Here is a 22,481-nt window from a genome sequence, read left to right on the forward strand (position 1 = left end):
TAAGTCAAGTTTATTTTACAAAAAACTCCAAGCCAATTTAAAGCGGAACCCCTCGGATATCATGTAGAATACTTGTATACAAATTAAATGTTGATTATCTTTGGTTTAAGGTATATTTTATTAAAAAAAAACGTATCTCCAGTTAGCTGCCTACTTCATTAACAAGAATATATAACATATTTAAGCCTATAGATATTTATAAGCATAAGATGACATCTGATTGTGCATTACTTCGTTGCAGACACAAAAAAATGGAGAAGAACCAAGTACACTTTGAAGATACATATATGGGATATTAACCAACAAATAACAAATTGGCTGCCAAAAGGTTAAAAAACCAATTGACGTTGACGTACGAAGGTATTCAGATTCCATTACTTTTTAAAACATATTTTAAGTATTCGGATAACGGGTGCCTCAAAAAAGGCGGATATGACAAAGGCGCATCCGAACGACACGACGGCGTTGCCTAAAAACAAGGTCAGGATGAGAGGATTGCTTAGGTGAACAGTGCCGCTCATGTGCGAAGAGCAAATGAACATTATGATGGGATGGATCAGATAGGCACAGTATGTGAGTCGTGAAAGTGGCCACATAACGCGATACGACAGTATTGCATTTACGGTTGGCACAAGCCCCCAACAGCAGGATAAGACGATCCACACTAGCCCACATCCGAAGGCTGTGTGGGCTACGCCCACGTAAAAGGCGCTGCTGGTGGTGCCTAAATGTCCTTCCCAAACCCCAAAGACCACGATCAGAAGTACGAAAAGGCTGCATGCCCAAAGGGAAAGATTTAAACGCCTGGAAATCAGCGGCGGAGTCTTCACCTTATACAAAACGTATCCGGTGCACATTCCTGTGAAATAAATGAAGAGGTGAATAATTAAGGTAAGTCAAGAATTAAATTCACAATTTCAAGTATATACCGATATTAAAATATTGTGCCGAAATGTGTTCATTGAAAATATTATCTTGTTTTTAAGTTTTAATATTTTACTTCGTTTTAGGGATTTTAAACATAAACAATAAATGCTTTTGGACTGTTTTATATTATATATTGTTTTGAGTCAGCAGTTGCAACACATCATTGATATCGATATGCCCACGTTTGTCAGTCTGTCCGTTTATCTTTCCGTTTTACAACTTTCGAAAAGTCGCCTTTCTATTGCAAGTATTATGTCGGAACGGGTCGAAATAAACCACTTTATTATATATAGAGATATACAAATATTCACAAGATAGAAAGTTATAGTCTTGTTTTTCCATACCTGTTACTCAGCTTATACTTATTTTCTTAACTATATGGTTGGAAAAGCTTCTTTCTACCTGTTACATACTTTTCAACGAATCTTAGAAGCTTTGGTATAAACCTTTTTGGATAATCAAAGGAGTATATCATATAGGTGCCATTGAAACTGTTGGAAATTGATTAAAAATTATATAAAAGATTTCCTTTGTTTTTAATTATTCAAAATATACCCGTTTTTAAATGTATACCTAAGTACTGCAAGGGTATAAAAACATTCCCTTGTCAAAGCTTTCTATCTCGTTTTTTATGTTTTTAAAACCGCGATGATCTATGAGGGTTCATTATAAATTTATTTTTAGTGTTACTAGAAATTGTTCATTTCCATGTAATTATTATAAACAATTCTGCTACTTAGTAGGTAAACTGACGCTATATCAGTTAAGTGTTTACTCACCCATTATATAAGAGCCCACTCGTTGCCATGGTTTGTCATAAAGGAAATCAAAAGATTCGAAGGGCAGAGAAACTTTGTGGGTGTACTGATATGTCAAGGATATTATACCAGAAATGCTCCACGAGCTGAGTAGAAAAACGAAAAGCGTAATAGCCACGGCTTTGAAGTACCTGAAAACGGTAAGTTTTAAGTTCTAGGAAAGTAAACTGGAAAAGCTTTCACCCACTTTCTGGCTAAAGCTAAAAGCAGAGCAGCCATCACATAAAACTGCATTTCGTTGGCCATATACCAGCTCCACATCATGCACATTTCGGTTTGCGGAAAATAGTTGTTTATATACAAAATATTGCGCCACCAATACATGCGGCAAGTGTTGTGCTCTATTTTGGCCGGCTGAAAGACCGAAGTGTCTAGCCCTTGCCTGCAATAATAAATCCATTTTATGGGAAATTATTATAAAAGACTGCAATAAATATAGCTCACCTTACGGCAAAGTCATTGAATATGACTACAAAGAGATAAACTGGTGTTAGCCGTAGGTAGCGATAGAGCAGCATCATAAGCGATTCCGAAAAGCAGCTTTTTATGAAAAGGCATGTTTCCGTCGGATATTTGCGATTCTGCTTGAGGTAGAGCATTGTGACAAGCAGGCCGCTGATAAAGAAGAATGAGTCTACCGAGAAAGTGGCATTGCCAATCACCTGATACCAAAAAGAGCGCTCTGTGATGATCCTTTCAAACTGACGTTTCGCTTTGTTAATTCGATTCGTTCCATTTTGTTTTTATAGCAAAGCACTTACTTTATTTTCACCAATGGCAAACATCTGAAGATAAGTGTGCACCATCATGGTCCAAAGCACGGAGAATACTCTTAATCCATGCAGGCATGCAGTGTGGATCTGCTTAGGGAAGCCAGCAGTAGCAGATGAATGGATTAATTGCAGATATTTTACCTCTAAACTTACCTCCTTGGTCTTGTTAATGTTTAGAATTGCCTTGGCATTGGTTTGCAATGCGAAGCACAATAGTATTTGTTGGTGCAAAGCTGCGAAGGGTAAAGTCGATTAGGGACAGGCCGACTGGTATTAGGTAAATGAACCATGGTATGGCTTGATGCTCACCAACAGATTGCTTCGCCTCATAAGTTCCAGTGCCTCCAGCACAACTCCCAGTTTCCATTTGGTAATCTCCCATTTCTGACTTTTCCCCAACTGACGTGGAAGTGTTGGGGTCAGCGAATTCCCGTTGAACACCGTTTTCCATGTCAGATGAGTCCCCACATCTTTGTCTATTTCCATTCACATCTACTTCGGGGTCATCCGTTGAAGAACTGGTGCAGCCCAAGGGGCGCATTTGAAATAGCTCGAAGGACTTGCCATAAAATACGTCGTTTTTGGTAGAGGTTCCATCGCATTTGCCACTAATGGCCGCAATAGGTGCCACAACTAAACGACGTTCGTCGATTTTGAGCTGATAATAGGAAGCAACCAAAATCACCAGAAAGAGAGTGAGCATAAAGCTGCTACAGTGGGAAAACAATTTGAATAAGTTGATGAGTGTTTCTAAGATGATAACCTACATGAACACCTGAAACTTTAACTGACGCCAGTGGGAATAAATTCCAGGCACAGTGCGAACATGGAGGATCTGAAGCGGAGGTTGTTGCATCGAGGTATTGTGAGCGCCCAAAACTGTCAACATTCGAGCATATGGATCAAGGGACAAGATAGATTTGACATCAATGTCAGAACAAGATTTGGGTAAACACTCTCCGAGACTCAAAAGCATCTGAAGAAGGAACGGTAATTGTGGTTAATAAATGTTGGAAATCCGAAGTTTAAATCAAGAACCAACCGATCGATTTAGACTGGGCAAATGAAGCGCAACATCCGCCACATAGAACTGCAGATCAAAGTGCTGCCGCTCTTCAGTTAAACTCTGGCGGTTGAGCTCATAACAGAAGGAAAGCTGACCGAGCCACTTATCGTTTCCAAAGAGCAGCTGGCCACGGTAGCGCCCAGATGAATCATAAGCTACAAGAGTTAAGATCGAAATGGGATTAGAAAATTTAGCAATGGATATTCTCATGCAGTGACTTACCCTTTTGAGCCCACTCGTAACTAGAATGAAGTGCCGTTAAATACGCTTGCATTTCGAGCCCGCAGCCTGTGTGAACATTTGTTCGGATCTCAGAAATCTGCCAGTAAAAGTGGTCATAGAGATTTGCCACCAGTTGGAAATAGTTGGCCTGGCCATAAAGACTCTCAACTGCAGTGCCGTTTCCTGTTCCATTCGCGGTCGTCCCCAAATAACGATGAATGCTATTAATAGTGCTGCCCAAGGTTTTTATCTGCATATCATCGTCTCCAGTTTGCTTAAGCAGATCGCGACTTAGTTTTGGTGCCATTGGCGGCTTACTACCCAGGATCTTCAGAATGTGAGTATTGGAAGTACTGCTGGTTATCGCCGAAAAAGAAGACGACGTTCCCGACAAAGTTGCTGTGTTGGGCTCTGTGGAAAACTCGGCGATGTGTATATCCACAGTATCGTTCTCATCGGGATTTGAGGGATTGTAGCTAGTGTCCAAGGTCAGGACATGCTGATTCTGATTGTTCAGATCACCCTTCTTAATAACCTCGTGTTCCAAATCCTCTAAATCTCCCAAATTGAAGTCAAAGGTAACCGGATGCAGTTCGAACTCCTTCAGTGGTTGTGGTGGCTTTACATACTCAATGGTCGGCATTATCTTCTCCAGGGGCAAATAAGGTTTCTTCTTTAGCGGCTTGAGCGGCAGGATCTCGTGAGTGTTTAAAAATAGCGGTAACTCTGTTTCCGTTTTCTGCACTTCATGCAGAATGGTGGTGTTGCCATCCCTGCTAACAAGCCGATGTCCTGCCAAGGGGGCTGGTTCAAGTTTTTTGGTCTCATTCGAGCACTTGCTGACACAATTGAAGTTGAGCATTAGGACAGCCAACACGGCTATGCTTAGGTTTGACATCTTTGCCACTAGGTAAGGGGCACTGTTTTGCTTTTCCCACAATTTTCCACTTTGCCACTTTATTTCCAAAATTTCCAAAAATCTAGTGGTAAACTGCGGGTGGCTGTAGTATCTCTCTAGCTATATTTGACTAGAATCTACCCTTCATTGTTTTAGGTATTTTGCTGGTTCATCCGTGAAACGCAGTTCTGCGCACTGTCGAATACTGTCTCGTGTTCTTCCGCTGACATTGTCGTAGTATTATATTTTGATCAGTTCGTTCATTGGCATGACTGTGGTAAACGACTGAAACGATAGCTTTTTCTTGATAAGGGCTTGAAGGATTTCGGTGACCGCGAACAAACACCTTGGGCTTGGATAATCTCAAAGTTTTGTTGTCGTAGTTTTCACTTATTTACGGTTCGATTTTTTTATATATGTTTTATACAGACCGGCTAAATCTGCAAAAACTTCCTGAAAATCAAAAGAGAAAAACTTGTTAAACGTGTTGTGCCCACAACCAGTCGTGGTTGTGGCGAACTGGAAAAGCCTCGATGCAGCGGGAGGTTATTGGTACCATTGTTTATATAACTTCCGCGTATCAATTCGCCAAGATGGTGTGACAATGATCACAGCCACTACCTGCTTACTTTCCACCACATTATGCAATTCGGTTTTGACTCAACAAAGCGGATCTAAAACGTGCCCAAAATGTTTTAGGCTTACGGGTATAAACAGGCAAATCAATTAATAAAATAAACAAACAAATTGATTTAATTTTGCCACAGTATGAGCGTGACAGGTTTTTGATGATTGTGGGCGTTAGAGGGGTATTCTGAATCAATCTTTCATATCTCTTTCTCTTTAGTGGGAGTTTCCAAAGAAAAGAGCAGTAACCAAACAAAAAAAAAAAAAAAAAAAAACAAAAAACAAACAAAGTAGCAACTGGATGGATAAACATTTGTGTCAGGTCAGTCAGGCCAATTCAAGCAAAACCAAGCCTATGCAAAGAAAAAGCAAACCTAAAAGTGTGTTTCGTTGGGAGGCAGATCTTTTCTGATATCTTGGCCGAAACTACGACGACAACCGAACCGATGAAAGTAAAAACCGCAACTGATCAAGCGCCGCCAACGTTGGCTTCCATGAGTGGAAACTCTGGTAGCTGCAGCTCGGTCTGGGATTCGGACTCGTGGCTATATAATGTTTACTCCATTAGAGTAGAGACTTCCACAGTCTCTGAATCGTACAGCCGAAGTGTGTGAAATAGCAGCATGAAGCAAACAAGAGGTAGTCATATTATGTGCACTTGCAAAAACCTAACAACTGCAATTGCAACCGTCCAACTCCAAATGAAACCAAACGAGTGCTTACGATGATCAATTGTAAACAGCAAAGCAGAAAGTTTGTGCCAGTGGCGCAAAAGAGAGGTGATCTGGGCTTAGATTTTGGATTGGTCTGCATTAAAGCCTGGTCAAGAGTGGGGTAACCGGATCGGAAAACTGGCAGAACTCGCTTACATATGCATGGAATAAAAAATTACCAAAATAATAGTGGCTACACGGCGGCAAGCACCTGGTATAACTCTCGCTATAATTAAAACTCCATTCATTCGGACTAAAATCCATATCAATTGAAAAAGGTGGGATACACGATTCTTTAAACACATTCGATTGGCTTAAAAATGGGATACTCAATATTGAATTAAAATACATTATCAGTTAAAGAAAAAAATAGATCTAAATTTCTAAAGTGAATTTTATGAAACATTTAAAATATAGAAAAGTCTTCCGATTTCGATATTTTGAACTTTCGGAAGTTGTTTTATTTATCATTGCTTCACGCGTTATTGGACTTGAGTCCCGAAACGGGACTCAAATATGAAATACTTCAATTAAAAAGAGATCCAATACATCAAAACATGTTTTGTGGGCTTATGGAAAAGGTTGAGATTACCGAAATGTAGTTTAAATGTAGTTTCAAATAATCATTAACTGAGTCGTAATACCGTTCTTGTATATCTTTGTGTCCTGGGTGTTTAAACTCTGAATTTCGGATAAACATGAGCCAACTTTTCTATGTTTCAGGTGGCTGTCTAGTCACATGCAGGGTGATAGTCGCCGCCATTGAGTGAGTGTGCCAGTGAGTGTAGCTTGGTATACGCCGCTCCGTATTTGTGATGCAATTTTCCAGAAACGCCATGGTTACGCTGACCAAGTGGTGGAAAATAAAAAAACAGCCAGCCCAAGAAGGAAAACGGAATGCATAAAAAATGAACGGCCGAAACAAGTTCCAAATTGTCATTTGTAATACCAGTACAAAATATGGGTGTTTTCTTTGTTGAAGGTCATAGACAATATTATCTATGAACCCAGCTTCATCCGCCAATTTTATAACCTAATACCTTTAAATATTGAAGTTATTACTGTATGTTAGTAATGTTATGTTAGCAATCTAGTAGTAGGAGCCTATTTACAAACGTGTAGATATTTGGAGTTGCTCACTTTTGGGCAGCGTGGGGAAAAAATAGGCATATTTAAGGGCTCTACAAAAAAAAATTTGTATAATATCGAGTAAGCATTTGATTAACATTCATTAGTTCAAAACATAATGTTAGGGACTTTAAGTAGGTCAAAATATTTAAACGATTTAAAAAGTAATCATACCCGTTACTCGTAGAGTAAAAGAGCACACTAGATTCGCTGAAAAGTATGTAACAGGCAGAAAAAGTATTTCCGACTGTATAAAGTATATATATTCTATCAGCCATGTCAGTCTGTCCGTATGAACGTCGAGATCTCAGGAACTATAAAAGCTAGAAGGTTGAGATTCAGCATACAGATTCTATAGACAAATACAGAGCGCAAGTTTTTTGATCCATGTTGCCACGCTTACTATAACGACCACAAATCGCACAAAACTACCACGCACACACTTTTCATAAATATGTTTATATTTTTCACTTTTTATTAGTCTTGTAAATTTATATTTGCAAAAAAAAAATCTTGCCAAACCCACTGTAACGCCCTATACGCCCCACGACTCCGGGTTCTTGCAATAAAAATCGATCAGAGTGTTGTTGTGTTCAACATAATTCTGTAATTTGCAAAGATTATTTTAACGCTGACCTTCAGTAATTCTGAATGAAACCTAATGCACATAACTTACTCACCTATCGTAGATTTTCGGTCAGCTTAAAATTTTTACTGATACATTTACCAAATGATAAATGTTAAAATTCTTAAAATTATATTGTTTAAAACTGAAATCTATTTTTTAACCCAGGGGGAAGTTGATGTATAATTTTTGATTGGCAGATATCTAAATCTTGGTTACGCCGCGCAGACATTTAAGCTTTTGATTTTTGATTGCCCAATTCTTGAATCTTGCGGGATTTGCTTTTAGACGGAGTAAAACCCTTGAGCTGGAGTTTCGTTATATTTTCTGAATTTTTTCGTCGTTTTGCTGTGGTTTTCCTTATGCCCATAAAAGATAATTGACTTCACAGACTAAAGAAAACAAGAGCGGAAGATAATAATTTAATATTGAAGGAAAACAAGCAGCTCAGTGCTTTCGGTCTTTGCACTCGGGCCTTCATATTTTCTTTGACCCCTTTTGGTATTGTAGCTATATGGGTCGTTCGTCAAGGTAACTTTCATTTGTAAGATAGAAAAATTAAATGCGGAACGCTTCGATAGTGGCCGCGTTTCATCATAATCCATATCGCATTCCCATTTCTTTTCCCATTATTTGGGGAGTCTTTACTGATTCTGTTTTACTTGATTGTGCATATAGCGGCTCAGTCTTCTTTAGGCCGTCTTCCTGAACCCGGTGATTAGACTTAAGTTGTATGTAATTGTTCAGAGTTTCAAAGTCAAAGTCAAGGATGGGGGATGACAAACAGATGTAAAACAAAAGAGGAAAAAAAATCGATAGAAATTTACAAAAATAATTAAGAAAATGAAAAAACATTACATTTTCCAAAAGTGTGGGTGTGGCAGTTCTGGGCGGCTTGTGGACGTTATGGTGGGCTTACCAACATTTAAAAACAAACTTGTAGTGCGTCTCTGTCTCTAAATTCTGAGATCGAGGCGTTCAGACGGACAGACGGACAGACGGACAGACGGACATGGCCAGATCGACACGGCTATTGATCCTGATCAAAAATATATACACACTATATATGGTCGAAAACGCTTCCTTCTCCCTGTTATATACATTAAAACGAATCTAGTATACCCTGTTACTCTACGAGTAACGGGTATAATACGAGATAAATCTATAGTTGGGTTTTTCGACAATCACATATCCATTACTCAACGAGATACAATTTCAAAATGATTTGACCATATCGGTAATAATTCCTTTCTACTCGAGCTGTTAAAATTTAACTTTATATTCACGAGTTATGGTTCTGCCGAAGTCTACTAATATTGTAATATCTAAGATGCGTACTTGAAAGACATTGTTTTTGTACTATGAAGCATTTTTGGTGTCGCCGCGTATGTTTGCTATGCCAAGGATCCAAGCTAGGGCATTTCTGATCCTTTTTTTTAAATGACTGATTTCGTCACGCCAAGTGGTCAGCCTTCAGTTAACCCGCGTTCGCCGGCTAGCTAGACTAAAACATGTTAATCATGTCGAGCATAAGGCCATGTCAAAAGAAGATCTTACTGGCTGCGCTGAGCTTCTCCTGCTCTTCCTTCTGTGCTCTTCCTCCTGCTTCTGTTCCTTCTGCTGTTTATCCAACCAATCGACAAATCAAATCACTAGCCATGGCTGTCCTGAAATTCATCTACTGTGCAAACGCCCCGTGGGGCTTGTTACAAATTTTGATGGACGGCCAGCGGTTGAAATTGATTATCTTTAATGGTGACCAAGTTCTCTACCCATCTTCTTAGCAGAATGTAGCGAAGAGCTTGCTGCCTGACTCAATCAGAATCAATCAAACTCCATCTAGACAGACGTGTAATTTAAAAAGCCTACTGATTTTGATGAGTATCTTAACTGGAACTGTCATAAGTAAAATGGTTGCAGAGTTCAAGGCTATTTTTAAGGAAGGAGGTTTTCTATTCGCTTAATTTGCTTAAAATAATGGAATCCATCACAGAGATTTGTCTATCAGCCCGTTTTTGACTTTTACAATGGAATAAATTAGGAGGGTGGTCTCTATATTCTAATCTAATGTAATCTCGCGTTTACATTCTTGAGGTTATCCAATTAAAGAAGTTGATTAACTTTATCGTAAAAACCGCCAGCAAGGCTGGATCGCCTATAATATTTTGGGGAGTTGGAGTGGGCGTGGCAACGTTCCTTTTATTGTTTCCAAGATCACATCGTTCATACGGACACACAAACGGAAAGGGACAGATTAATTCGGCTGTTAGCCCGTTTAAGAATTTAGGATCGGATTCGTTTTCTTCTACTTCTTTTATACATACTTCTCAAAGAGTCTATAATACCCTTTTACTCTAGGAGTAACGAGCATAATTAACCGAATTTGAATTTATGATATTCAAATTTATGAGATATTCAAGCAGAAAACAAAGCCGGTTATCTTTTCTAACCAGACATGAAAGCTGGCTGCTTTGGACCCTTATCATTTGCTGTCTAACCAGTAAACCCAATCGAAAAGTTCTGAGCCAGTATCTAAAATGATTGCGCAGAAAGTTAAGATTATTTTTCAACCTCAAAGTGCGAAGACAAGACTAGAAAACGGCTAGATATCACAACTATCAATATCTTCTAAGTAATCTCAACAGTATTCTCACCGTTCACTGCTTCTTAATTACCCTCTTTCCGCAACCAATGCAAATTCGAATTATCCTTAGAATTCATCAAACCTTTGGCAAATACAGCCAAATCACTTTTGTGATGCGACTACTGGGCTAAATTATTGTCGCCCTTTAGTGTGTCTGGTATTATTGATCATTGTTATTGTCTACATTGAATTTGTAGCGTTTTGTAATCACTCTGTCTACAAAATACTGCTTAAAAGCGTGCTCTGGCTCACGGATACCTACTTGAATAGGAATAGGATTGGTGTTTCGATTTGTTATAGATTATCTTACAAAATCAATGTGAATGGCAGTCAACGTAATGACGAAGCGCACCAGGAGAGTGCAAAAGTGACTACTATATTTTCTGATCTTAAGGAATGATACCAAAATTTAAAGGCAGCGCAAAAATCAATATTTAAAAAAAAGCTGTTTAATCTGTCAAATTATCTAAAATTATTTTTTTAGGACAAAAAAAGTGCAACGGCAAATGTCAAACCCTTGTCGCAGCGCCTCTAAATTCGGAACAACAGTACTTCTTTTGCTGGGGTCTCCAACCTGAAATTCCCAGCTCCACCCCCATTTCCACCTTTGTCTCATTTTGTCCCGTGCAGTTTTTTGTTCCATTTCCGTCACGGTTGAAGACTGTAATTGAGCCAATTGAGACCCACAACTGTTGCGGTTTTTGAAGCTGCTGCCCTGCCAGCTCCTACTAATACAACAGACAAAATAAAAAGAGGAGATCTAAAGAAATTGGCTTGGAGTAAAGATCTCGTTGTGTTTAAAACGTTTAAGTAAGTTAAATGGACTTTCGGTATAAGAAGTCCCCAGAGAAAAAGCTAAAAAAATCATTAGTTGCAATTCTAATGTATTCGTAGTTTTTTGATAAAATATTTATTTATATTTAACCTTTTTAAGCCATAACCATTTTCTCAGTGAAAATGTCTGGAGGCGTGTAAAGAACGGGGGCTTCAACTTAAACAAAGCCAAGAAACGAGATAATAATAATACACATAATATTAAAACGAGAACAACGACACTATGCCAAGTTAGCAGAGAGACTTTACAGCAATGGTGCGGGAGGTGCTCCATGAAAATTACTAATTACCTGTTGGCAAACGGCCCGAGGTTCCGAGTGGGTTAGTGGCAAAGGAAGGGGCTTAGCGGGGCTAAGGGAATTACCCGGAACGGGGTACTGCGACATCAGACTATCCGCGAACGATCCACATTAGCAGCGGGCGCTGCTCGAGCTGCTCGCCTTACTAGCGGTGAATGGTAATTGCGGACCGTTATAATACAACCGCGCATAATAAGATCGAGAAATGTATAAATGCGACACACAACAAAAAGTTGTCTAGCCATTGTAAGCTATGAGTGTGTTAGATAAGATGTCCTAAAATCCATTCGGCTACAGTTTTTTATTCACAGAGTTCTCCATCAGAATTCATATTTTTTGACTTTTTGGATTATTTCTTAAAGATTTAACTTTGTAAACATGTTTTTCCTCAGTGAATCGTGGAGCTCATGAGATCAGGAGGTTGGTTAGCAGGCAGTCTGAATGCCCTAATGCGCATATTTGCTCAAATTCCGACGTAACACCCGAAGTGCAATCAAATAGGATTACACATGGTACCTCTACACCCGATCCAAAACTGTTTTATACCCGTTACTTTTAGAGTAAAGGAATATACTAGATTCGTTAGAAGTATGTGACGGATTGAAGGTAGTGGTTCAGACCCTTTAAAGTATACAAGTTCTTGAACAGCAGGCTGACTTTAGTGATGTAAATGCAGCGCAAGTTTGTCTCACTACTACTAGCTCAGTAATGGGTATCAAATAGTCGAGGAAATCTACAATTTAGTTTTCTCTCGGGTTTTACTTCACATTTTACTTTAACCTAAAAAGACTGTGATGACGATAATGACCCAGATCTGGTTATGTTTTACATGCAACTGGTAGGCAAATGGAAATCGCTGTGGAATTAATTATTTGCTACCAGCAGTTGAACCTTAACCGTCGGCCATCATGAATAATCTATAAATAGATAGCTCTGTGGTTATTAAAGGCAGATTAGGCTCTGTATAATGTCGGGATGTCTTTCAAATTCAAACCTGGAACTTGAATAGGTACATGAAATAGCATTTGGTCATTGATATGGACTCTCGACTCTACAAGATTTGTGCATAATAAATTTAACTAAGCTTGATGCCAATCTCATTCATTGTCAAAGTTGTTCGTTATTATCTTTCAGAATTCGAGAAAACGTTTGTTTTTGAGTCTACGATCTTTAAAGCCATAATTATTAGGGGCTGATACTGCTGTCCCCTTTTTTGCCTTAATTATACCCGTTACTCGTACAGTAAAAGGGTATACAAGATTCGTTGAAAAGTATGTAACAGGCAAAAGGAAGCGTTTCCGGCCATATAAAGTATATATATTCCTAATTAGAATCAATAGACTTGTCGATCTGGCCATGTCCGTATGAACGTCGAGATCTCAGGAACTATAAAAGCTAGCATTCAGCATACAGATTCTAGAGACGCAGCGCAAGTTTGTTGACCTATTTCGCCACGCCCACTCAAACGCCCACAAATCGCACAAAACTGCCACACTTTTGAAAAATGTTTTGATATTTTTTCACATTTTTAGTAGTCTTGTAAATTTTTATCGATTTGCAAAAAAAGAATATTTGCCAAGCCCACACTTTTTAAGTTTTTTCTCATTTTATTCCCTAATAAATATCTATATTCCAGAAATATGATGAAATTTCGCATTCGCGTTCACACTCAGCTGAGTAACTGATATTTGATAGTCGGGGAACTCGACTATAGCATTCTCTCTTTTTTTTCATCTTTAAAAGGGCTGCTATTCCCTGTAAATTTGTGTCAGTAGTAGAAGCAGTTATATCCAGTCGTTGTTCAGTCGTTGTTCCCCATTTAGGCGGTGTCAATTCCACCCAAGAACTGTCAAAAGATGTCGGCACCAAAAGGCGGTTTTGCCATATTTAGTTACCGGATAAGCGAAAAAGGGGAGTGAAATCGGGAGGTTTGAGTTAAAATGGGTCATCTAAAGCCTTTGCTGTAGCAAATGTAGATAATCGCACAAAACTAAAACCATGTTTAAGTCAATCACAAAAAACATTTTTGTTGACGTCGTAACCGTTGAAGGAATGAAAACAGGACCATCAGTAGAAAATGGGTTCTTTAACCTTCGTTGAGTTATTAAATTGATAATTTATCTTTTCAATTCATCATTATATTTTAGTGTTAGTGTTCCGATTTAGTTAGTTAACTCTAACAGTTCATAAACACTTGTGCTCTGATTGGAGGACAGGAAATGAAAGGGATGGCTTAAATACCACCTCAATCTTCATGCTTCAAAGTGATCCAAAGTGTTTTTTCTTTCTGTCATTTATCGCAGATCGCAACAAGATTCGACTCAAAGCACAAGAAAATTGTCGGAGGGGACCCACAAAGAGATAAGATGCACCGCACACAATTTCAAGTTTACTTAATACTAACACATTTGAAACAAAGTCAAACATATTCATGTCTGTGTTCTCATCCTGTCTGAGGGGTATGTAAAGTAAAACCGCAAAGAATCTTGGGGTTTCTTGGGTCTTCTTCTCATTTGAAAGTCGCTGTTACTGTTTTAAAAGTCATAAGCCACAAATATAAAATTCGTTCTATTCGTTTTGTTTGTTGTTTTGTTTTATTATTTAACTTGCCAATTTCTATTGGTATACCGAGAACATTTAGAAAAGTGTCGATATGCCAGAAAAGTGTATAAATTACTCGTTCGCGCTTTCACCAGCTGAGTACGGAGAACTCGCGACTATGGCGTTCTCTTGTATCGCTTAGACTTCAAAGTAAAAACAAATTTAACGAGCTTAAAGTCCAAGCTAATTATGTTTTAGAAATCACTTTCATTTCCCAATTGCTGATCAGAGACCCATTCTTCTCGTGGCTCTTTTCCCAACTTTAGCTGGTTACCTTTGCTTGTGCCCATTCCTCCTTCTGCAAGTGGTTGAAATGTGATGATGGGAAAATCTGTTTAACAGAATGCAAAAAAAGTGTGAATAAAACGTGATTCAATGACGAGAGTTCGTTAGCCACCAATCGTTTTTTTAGGTTTTGGTTATTGTTAGCTTTATGTTGCCATTTTTAACGCACTTTGCTTAGACTTGAGAGATTTCTGTCCATAAATAAATATTTAATGCTTCGCATCAAAATTTTTTTTTTTTTATTTATAATTTTAAGATTAATTCAGCCTGTTCTATACTGTAGCCAAAAATTATAGATGTTATATTTATCAATAATTTATTAAATTGTAAACGAAATCGTATAATCGGAACCTACTCGAGCTTTAATATACTCCCAATATTTAAAGGTCAATAAGGATTCGATCCTCCTATCTGTGAGCGTCCCTGTGTCAACAGAAATAGAAACCATAACGAAAATCAAGCTATTTTTCTTAGCCTCCGCAAAAAGTGGTAGCGGTCTGGGAGATGGATTCCGAGCGCCGATGGCGACAGATGCTGTTTGTGGGAAAGAACTTTCGTCGGGGGACTGCGTAGACTTGTCTAATCGTTACAAGTATTAATTTTTGTTGCCTTTTTTATTGGAAAAGAAAGTTGTACCCCCAAAAATATATGATTTGGACAGTGCTGGCTTTGTGTTTTTAATTGTTGTTGTCCTGTTTGCCGTAAATCTATCCGATACTCTTACAGTGAAAACGTATGCTAAATAATAAAATATATTGTAGTTTCCAAACATCAAATTGAACTTAATGTTGATGCCAATGAATTTTTTTTGAGGAGTCACTAGATATTCACAAGTCTTATAAAAAAATGGAAAAATATTAGAACATTTTTCAATATTGTGGGCGTGACAGTTTTCGGCTATTTGTGCTTTTCTGGCAAATCGATAGAAAACTACTATAAAATAAACAAATATTAAAGCATTATTGAAAAGAGTGGGCTTTACAGTTTTGGGTGGCTTGTGTGGGCGTAGCCACACAAACAAACTTAATCGCAGTTTTATAGCTTTTTTAGTTTTTGATATCTCGACGTTCATATGGACGGGCAGACGGAAATGGCCAGATTGACTCGGCTATTGATCCTAATCACGAATATCATCACGAATCGAGTAACGGATATAACACTCCAGACTCTATTTTCCCAAAAATCATGGGAGTCCGAACGAGATATTCAAAAATTTTTCGGGCATATCAAAAGAAATGTGGAAAAACTAATGAAATAAAGAAAAATTAACAATTATTTAGAAGCGTATCCGTGTCAGTTTTGGGCGTTGCCAAAGTGTTCTCGGTAACCAAATTGTCAAGACAAATAATAATATGTGAAAAATACAAACAATTTTTATACCCGTTACTCGTAGAGTATAAGGGTATACTAGATTCTTTAAAAAATATGTAACAGGCTGAAGAACCCGTTTCCGACTATATTCTATTCTTGATCAGGATCAATATCCGATTCGACCTGGCCATGTCCGTCTGTCCGTCCGCCTGCCTGTCCGTCCTATGAACGTCGAGATGTCAAAAGTACCACGCCCACACCTATTGTAAAATGTTTTCATATATTTTTTTTTATTATTTCTTGTAAATTTCTATCGATCTGCGAAAAATTTGTGAAGAATTCTTAAGTTTTGAAATTTTACGTTCGCTTTTTCACTAGCTGAGTACGCGTTCATAAGGATCGATACAGATAGTGATACTGATCAAGAACATGTGTACTTTATATGGTCGGAAACGCTTTATTCTTGCTGTTACATACTTTTCAACGAATCTAGCATACCCATCAACCCACGATTAAAAGGTATAAGAACCATTTGTAATGGGTTATTGCATATGTAGATAAAAACATATGCATGTATAATATCTCAGGGCGTCATATAATTGATTATCTGATGGGTATCTCGCAGTCGATGCACTGGACTTAGCTCTTATTCTTGTTGTTGTTTCCGGTGGGATTTCGGTTATGGATCTAAATCAGAGTTGGGAGCTATCTAACGGCATCGGTTACACTACATAACTGTTCTCACTTTCTTCACAGACGTTTTGCCGCGCTCTTTGGATTTATAGTTCTTTTCGTTTTGTAATTTTTCGTTCGCCGTCTTTTGTTGGCCTCGCATTTCCGGTGTTCAAAGTCCAGAACAAGAAACTGGAATTCTGCTATTACTCAGAAGCCATTACTTCGCAGAAAATTCAAGCTGACTTAAGGGAAAGATTCCTAACTGGGCTTAACAAACATCAAACAATCGATTAATTTGGCTCTTCATTTGTGGAACATACAAATATCTACTTTATCTGCATTTTCGAAAAGAGTCTTGATCCAGCTTTAACCACTTTCGCCCATTTACTTTTCTTTGAAGAACCCCAACTTCGAGCTTCGAGTTAGAAATCAATTGCCTTTCATAAGCCTTCCGCTTTTAAAGCTTTACGACGTTAATGAGAAGATTATCTCAGCCAAAAAAGAACCTTGTATTTCAGGCCGAAACACGAAAAACTTGAGTGAAATCAGTTGGAGAAGCCATTAGTTATATTTGGCATTTTGGCGCAATGAAAGTAAGTCTGGCTGGTGGCGGTGATGACCGTAGCAAGAAAGCAGGTAAACACGCCAGACATTAAAATAAAATCAAGTGCAAACAAAAGCTTAAAAAAGAAATAATTGTTAAACGAAGAGAAGCTCCGAAAAGAAAGGTAATAGAAAAAAAAATGGAAGTCTGAGCACAAATCCAAGTCGTAAAAGCGGCCTGTGCCCATTTTTTAAAGTGAAATTTTCATCAATACTACTAAGTCGACAAAACAGGCCATGTCCACAAAAAGGCGAGCAATTTTACCTCCATTAACAGATGAAAACCACCTGAGCCCAACAATTAGTTGAAAATATTCTTGACCTTCCCCGAACATTGAATGTTGGTATTATTAAATAAAAAAATAAAAATCTATATTCATTTTCTCAAACTGCCACTAGCTGAGTAACGTGTGTTTGATACAGCATTCTCTCTTGTTTTACGTATTCTTGAAAACAGGCATATATACATTAACATTAGTGTGATACATGTAGCTTAAATATATGGTAACATTGCTTCTACTAGTTTGATCAAAAGAAAATGCATTTTATACCTTTTTTTAGGTGCTACATTTAGTTTCTTTTATTTTTATTGCTAATGATGGGTACAACTAGCAAGCTATAATTACATTTGTTTTTTTTTTATTTTTTTTTTTCGCACGGGTCCCACGGCCACACCTCCCGTCCAACCGACTGAGGGGCGCTGCCGTGTTATCGTACGGCTCGATTCGCGAGAAGTTATAGACGCGATATAAAAAAGAGAAGAGGAACGAGGAAATGAATATAATGTAAAATAACTATTTTAAATATTACTGTTAGTAGGATCTAGTTATGTAATAAAAACGTTAAAATCGATTGCTTTAAGAGCGGCAGAGAGTCAAGATTACAGATAATAGGATAAAGTCTATTATAGTCAGAACATAAAACTCTGTAAGGGTCATGCAACTCATAGTTAGATCTACAATGATTTAAGATAAGGGGTATATAGTTTCTAGTGAATCTACTTGGAACCGAGAAGTTAAGCCGACTGATCAAGTCGGGACTCTCAACATCACCACGAATAAGCTTACAAATAAAGATTGTTCCAAGCATAGTTCTACGGTTAGCTGGGGACGGTAAATTAATTAAAAGTAGTGTTCACACATGAACACGAATATATTTAAAGACTTACAATTTTGGGCTCCGTTCATATCTTATGTAAATGAATCGAGAGCGATAAATTATATTTAGGATTTTGTTATCTAAGGCGACATGGGTGCATTGCTCAAAAACATGTAATTTAAGTGCACACTACATGAGTCAGTCACTTGAGATCGTTCCCCGCCTCCTAAAATAGTCCCTTAGTGGGAGACCACAGATAAGGTCCTCGCCGCTCAAGATAGGCAGATGTGCCCGAGCGTGGGACCTCGATAAGGCGGGGACTATTTACTTAGGCCTCTGCGTAGGCCATTTACTTTAAGATGCGATTCTCATGTCACCTATTTAAACCGAAGATATTTCCAAATAAAATCAGTTTCTTACAAAAACTCAACGAGTAAAGTCTTCTTATTTGGGATTTTACATTTGGTCAATCGAGCCTTTAATCGACTCTGCAGTTTCCCCCTACCAAAGGTAAGGAACTCAGAGAAAGGCCAGCTCCTTTAAGCATCTTACAGCTAAAGGTAGCAAAAATAAGTGACTCTTGTTTCCCCCTACCAAAGGTAAGGAACAGAGTATAAATATAAAAAGCAAAAGATACAAAAGAATCTTTTATGTTTTAAAACAAGCACCTTATAGTCTATAGCTAAAGGTTGCTTTGTGTACCATTATAAATTGTGGTAAGGCGTGCTTGAGGCCATACATCAGCAATTGTGAAATTAAAAAGTGCATAACAAAAGTGCCTTATAAATGCTCTAATAGCATTAAATCAGCTCATAAATAGAGTGCAGTGTATATGCCATAAGAGCATAAATTAAATAAAAAGTGCCTGAAAACAGTGCCTTATAAATGCTCTAATAGCATTAAATCAGCTCATAAATAGAGTGCAGTGTATATGCCAAAAGAGCATAAATGCCGAAATAAATGGCTAAAAAACAAAAAATCTGACTGGACTACAAAAATAATAAAACGTGCCAAAAAAAAAAAAAAAAAAAAATCATCTTTAAACATCGACGGAGCCTTAAAGAAGAGAAGGAAGTCAAATTCAAAGGAGCCTCTACCAGCAGCAGAAGCAGCAACAACAGCAGCAGCAGAAGCAGCAACAGCAGTAGCAACAGCAGCAACAACAGCAGCAACAGCAGCAGCAACAACAACGACATCAGCTAAGTCAAAACAAGAATTTTCTGTTTATCCAAACACACATATATATATAAATACATATAAAATACATATACACGTACTATATATATTAAGAAATTACAAAAAATTTTCAAAATGATGTCAGAAAAGACTATTCAATTCCTTAAGAAGCAGTCCGAAATTATTTTGGAAATTAGAAAGTTGGAAGTAAAACCAACATTAACAGATGTAGAAATTCTAAAATTAAATGAGCTTCAAAAATGTTTCATTGCTAATCATAGCAATTTGTTAAAGATCGGCGTTGTCGATCATGAATATTTTAACGCGAAGCAGTATGATTTAATAATGATGGTGTTAGAAAAAATTAAAAATAAAAATGAAAAAATTAAGGGCGAGTCGGTAGAAAACACTTTCCCTAAATCAAACACTGTCCCTAAATCAAACCCTCCCCCTACATTAAACCTTGAAATGCGTGGTCACCCTGAAAAAGAGGGTATAGCACAAAACAACGCTTTAAAAGTAGAGCAGGCATTTCGTAATAATGTTGGCCAATTTCGAGTATATCTAGAAGATACGTCTAAACTAATAGACAGTAGTCCAGATTTCCTTAAAATAAGGAAAAATAAAATTGAATTTTTATGGCATAAAATAGATAACCTGATTGAACAGGTGAATAGTCATTTTGAGAGTTCGCTATTCGAAGAAGAAATTAGCGAACTTGAATTTGACAAACAAAATATTCTTACAGCCATTAATAGTCGACTCAGTGGCACAATAAATAAAGCTGAAATGTCGACGGTTGTTAAGGCGGAGGAGTTACCAACCCTGCCTAAAATACAGATTCCCACTTTCTTTGGTGATTCCAAAGAATGGGATCTTTTTAATGAACTCTTTACAGAGCTCATACATGTGAGAGAGGATCTCAGTCCTTCTCTCAAATTTAATTATCTAAAGTCAGCATTAAAAGGAGAAGCCAGAAATGTGGTTACTCATTTACTGCTCGGCTCTGGAGAAAATTATGAAGCCACTTGGGAGTTTTTGACCAAGCGATATGAGAATAAAAGAAACATATTCTCAGATCATATGAATAGGCTTATGGATATGCCAAATTTAAATTTAGAATCCAATAAGCAAATAAAGACATTTATTGACACGATTAACGAGTCAATTTATATTATAAAATTAAAGGCACAATTACCAGAAGATGTGGATGCAATTTTCGCTCACATAATTCTTCGGAAATTCAATAAAGAATCACTCAATTTATATGAAAGCCATGTTAAAAAGACAAAAGAAATACAGGCACTTTCTGATGTCATGGACTTTTTAGAGCAAAGGCTCAATTCTATATCATCATTCTCACAGGAAGTAAAACCTGTAAAGAAAATGATTAATAATAACGAAGATAAAAATTATTGGGAAAAATATAAAGAAAATTTATTATTGTTAGAGAATATTCGAATCCCAAGGTGGATTAATTCAAACAGTTCTTCAGTCATTCAGATTCACGGATTTGCGGACGCCTCCGAAAAAGCATATGCTGCAGTAGTCTATGCTAAAGTAGGACCTCATGTTAATATAATAGCTAGCAAAAGTAGAGTCAACCCTATAAAAAATAGGAAGACAATTCCCAAACTCGAGCTGTGTGCAGCTCACCTGCTTAGTGAATTAATCCAAAGACTAAAAGGATCAATTGACAATATAATGGAGATCTATGCTTGGAGTGATTCCACGATTACCTTAGCATGGATTAACAGTGGTCAAAGTAAGATCAAATTTATAAAAAGAAGAACGGATGACATTCGGAAATTAAAAAATACTGAATGGAATCATGTTAAGTCAGAGGATAATCCAGCAGATTTAGCATCCAGGGGAGTGGATTCTAACCAGTTGATCAACTGTGATTTTTGGTGGAAAGGTCCGAAATGGCTAGCAGACCCAAAAGAACTTTGGCCTCGGCAGCAGTCTGTAGAAGAACCTGTCTTAATAAATACGGTATTAAATGACAAAATAGATGATCCTATTTACGAATTAATAGAAAGGTATTCCAGTATAGAAAAACTTATACGTATAATAGCATACATAAATAGATTCGTGCAGATGAAAACAAGAAATAAAGCCTATTCATCAATTATTTCAGTAAAGGAGATAAGAATAGCGGAAACAGTTGTTATTAAGAAACAACAAGAATACCAGTTTAGGCAAGAGATAAAGTGCCTTAAAATCAAAAAGGAAATCAAGACAAATAATAAAATATTGTCATTGAATCCATTTTTGGACAAGGATGGGGTTCTAAGAGTTGGAGGAAGATTGCAAAATTCCAATGCAGAATTTAATGTTAAACATCCAATCATTTTAGAAAAATGCCACCTAACAAGCTTATTAATAAAAAATGCTCATAAGGAAACATTGCATGGAGGGATAAACCTAATGCGAAACTATATCCAAAGAAAGTATTGGATTTTCGGGTTGAAAAATTCGTTGAAAAAGTATTTAAGAGAATGTGTAACGTGTGCAAGGTATAAACAAAATACAGCTCAGCAAATAATGGGTAACTTGCCAAAATATAGAGTGACGATGACATTCCCGTTTCTTAATACTGGAATAGATTACGCAGGTCCTTATTATGTTAAATGTTCAAAAAATCGTGGCCAAAAAACATTTAAAGGATACGTTGCTGTATTCGTTTGCATGGCCACCAAAGCCATACACTTAGAAATGGTAAGCGATCTAACTTCAGACGCATTTTTAGCAGCACTCAGAAGATTTATTGCTAGACGGGGAAAATGTTCCAATATCTATTCAGACAACGGAACAAATTTTGTAGGAGCTGCAAGAAAATTAGATCAAGAGTTATTTAATGCAATACAAGAAAATATAACGATTGCAGCGCAGCTTGAAAAGGACAGGATTGATTGGCATTTTATTCCCCCGGCAGGACCTCACTTCGGAGGTATTTGGGAAGCTGGAGTTAAGTCAATGAAATACCATTTAAAGCGTATAATCGGCGACACTATTTTGACTTACGAAGAAATGTCAACTCTTTTATGTCAAATAGAAGCATGCTTAAATTCAAGGCCATTATACACTATAGTTAGTGAGAAGGACCAACAAGAAGTTTTAACACCAGGTCATTTTTTAATTGGAAGACCACCTTT

General features: G+C 37.4%; 2 protein-coding genes and 1 long non-coding RNA gene across 6 annotated transcripts in view, besides 10 other annotated features; 1 reads left to right on the forward strand and 2 right to left on the reverse strand.

Moving 5' to 3' along the window:
* Positions 1 to 22,481, forward strand: part of tyn (trynity) — a 60,346-nt gene that overhangs the window by 2,311 nt on the left and 35,554 nt on the right. For 2 of the 3 annotated variants that reach the window (NM_001382036.1, NM_001297801.1), the window contains one exon: positions 242 to 891. The gene's annotated coding sequence lies outside the window, so the exon portion shown is untranslated. Of the gene's footprint in view, positions 1 to 224; positions 892 to 22,481 lie in introns of those variants that run through there. The other variant, NM_001297799.1, reaches the window with a different exon arrangement.
* CG17707 (uncharacterized protein) lies at positions 103 to 5,798 on the reverse strand. 2 transcript variants are annotated; one of them, NM_001297802.1, is made up of 11 exons: positions 5,706 to 5,798; positions 3,807 to 5,157; positions 3,561 to 3,739; positions 3,286 to 3,494; positions 2,828 to 3,225; positions 2,672 to 2,751; positions 2,507 to 2,605; positions 2,190 to 2,446; positions 1,933 to 2,127; positions 1,707 to 1,876; positions 103 to 859 (listed from the first exon to the last, which is right to left on the reverse strand). In NM_001297802.1, exons 2-11 carry the CDS (start codon positions 4,702 to 4,704, stop codon positions 375 to 377), a joined length of 2,970 nt encoding a protein of 989 aa, NP_001284731.1. In that variant the 5' UTR covers positions 4,705 to 5,157; positions 5,706 to 5,798; the 3' UTR covers positions 103 to 374. The 2 variants fall into 2 exon arrangements, with proteins under 2 accessions (NP_001284731.1, NP_001162627.1); NM_001169156.2 differs by having other exon boundaries at positions 2,828 to 3,228.
* Positions 1,303 to 1,354: a mobile genetic element.
* Positions 7,345 to 7,727: a mobile genetic element.
* Positions 8,607 to 8,916: a mobile genetic element.
* lncRNA:CR43863 (long non-coding RNA:CR43863) lies at positions 9,063 to 9,651 on the reverse strand. Its single transcript, NR_073626.1, has 2 exons — positions 9,355 to 9,651; positions 9,063 to 9,296 (listed from the first exon to the last, which is right to left on the reverse strand). It is a non-coding gene; the product is annotated as a long non-coding RNA:CR43863 (long non-coding RNA).
* Positions 9,987 to 10,080: a mobile genetic element.
* Positions 12,797 to 13,302: a mobile genetic element.
* Positions 15,263 to 15,366: a mobile genetic element.
* Positions 15,368 to 16,264: a mobile genetic element.
* Positions 16,016 to 16,099: a mobile genetic element.
* Positions 17,695 to 22,481: part of a mobile genetic element that runs on past the window's edge.
* Positions 18,181 to 22,481: part of a mobile genetic element that runs on past the window's edge.

The sequence above is a fragment of the Drosophila melanogaster genome, chromosome X, assembly GCF_000001215.4.
Source record: "Drosophila melanogaster chromosome X".
In the NCBI taxonomy this organism is placed as follows: domain Eukaryota; kingdom Metazoa; phylum Arthropoda; class Insecta; order Diptera; family Drosophilidae; genus Drosophila; species Drosophila melanogaster.

What these genes read in the sequence shown, in the direction of transcription:
- CG17707 (NM_001169156.2), bottom strand. Translation starts at nt 4,704, where the DNA reads ATGTCAAACCTAAGCATAGCCGTGTTGGCTGTCCTAATGCTCAACTTC. An exon ending in TGAGGCGAAGCAATCTGTTG is followed by an intron (nt 2,752 to 2,827) that starts GTGAGCATCAAG and finishes TACCCTTCGCAG; the next exon opens with CTTTGCACCAACAAATACTA. An exon ending in TTGCCATTGGTGAAAATAAA is followed by an intron (nt 2,447 to 2,506) that starts GTAAGTGCTTTG and finishes GCGAAACGTCAG; the next exon opens with TTTGAAAGGATCATCACAGA.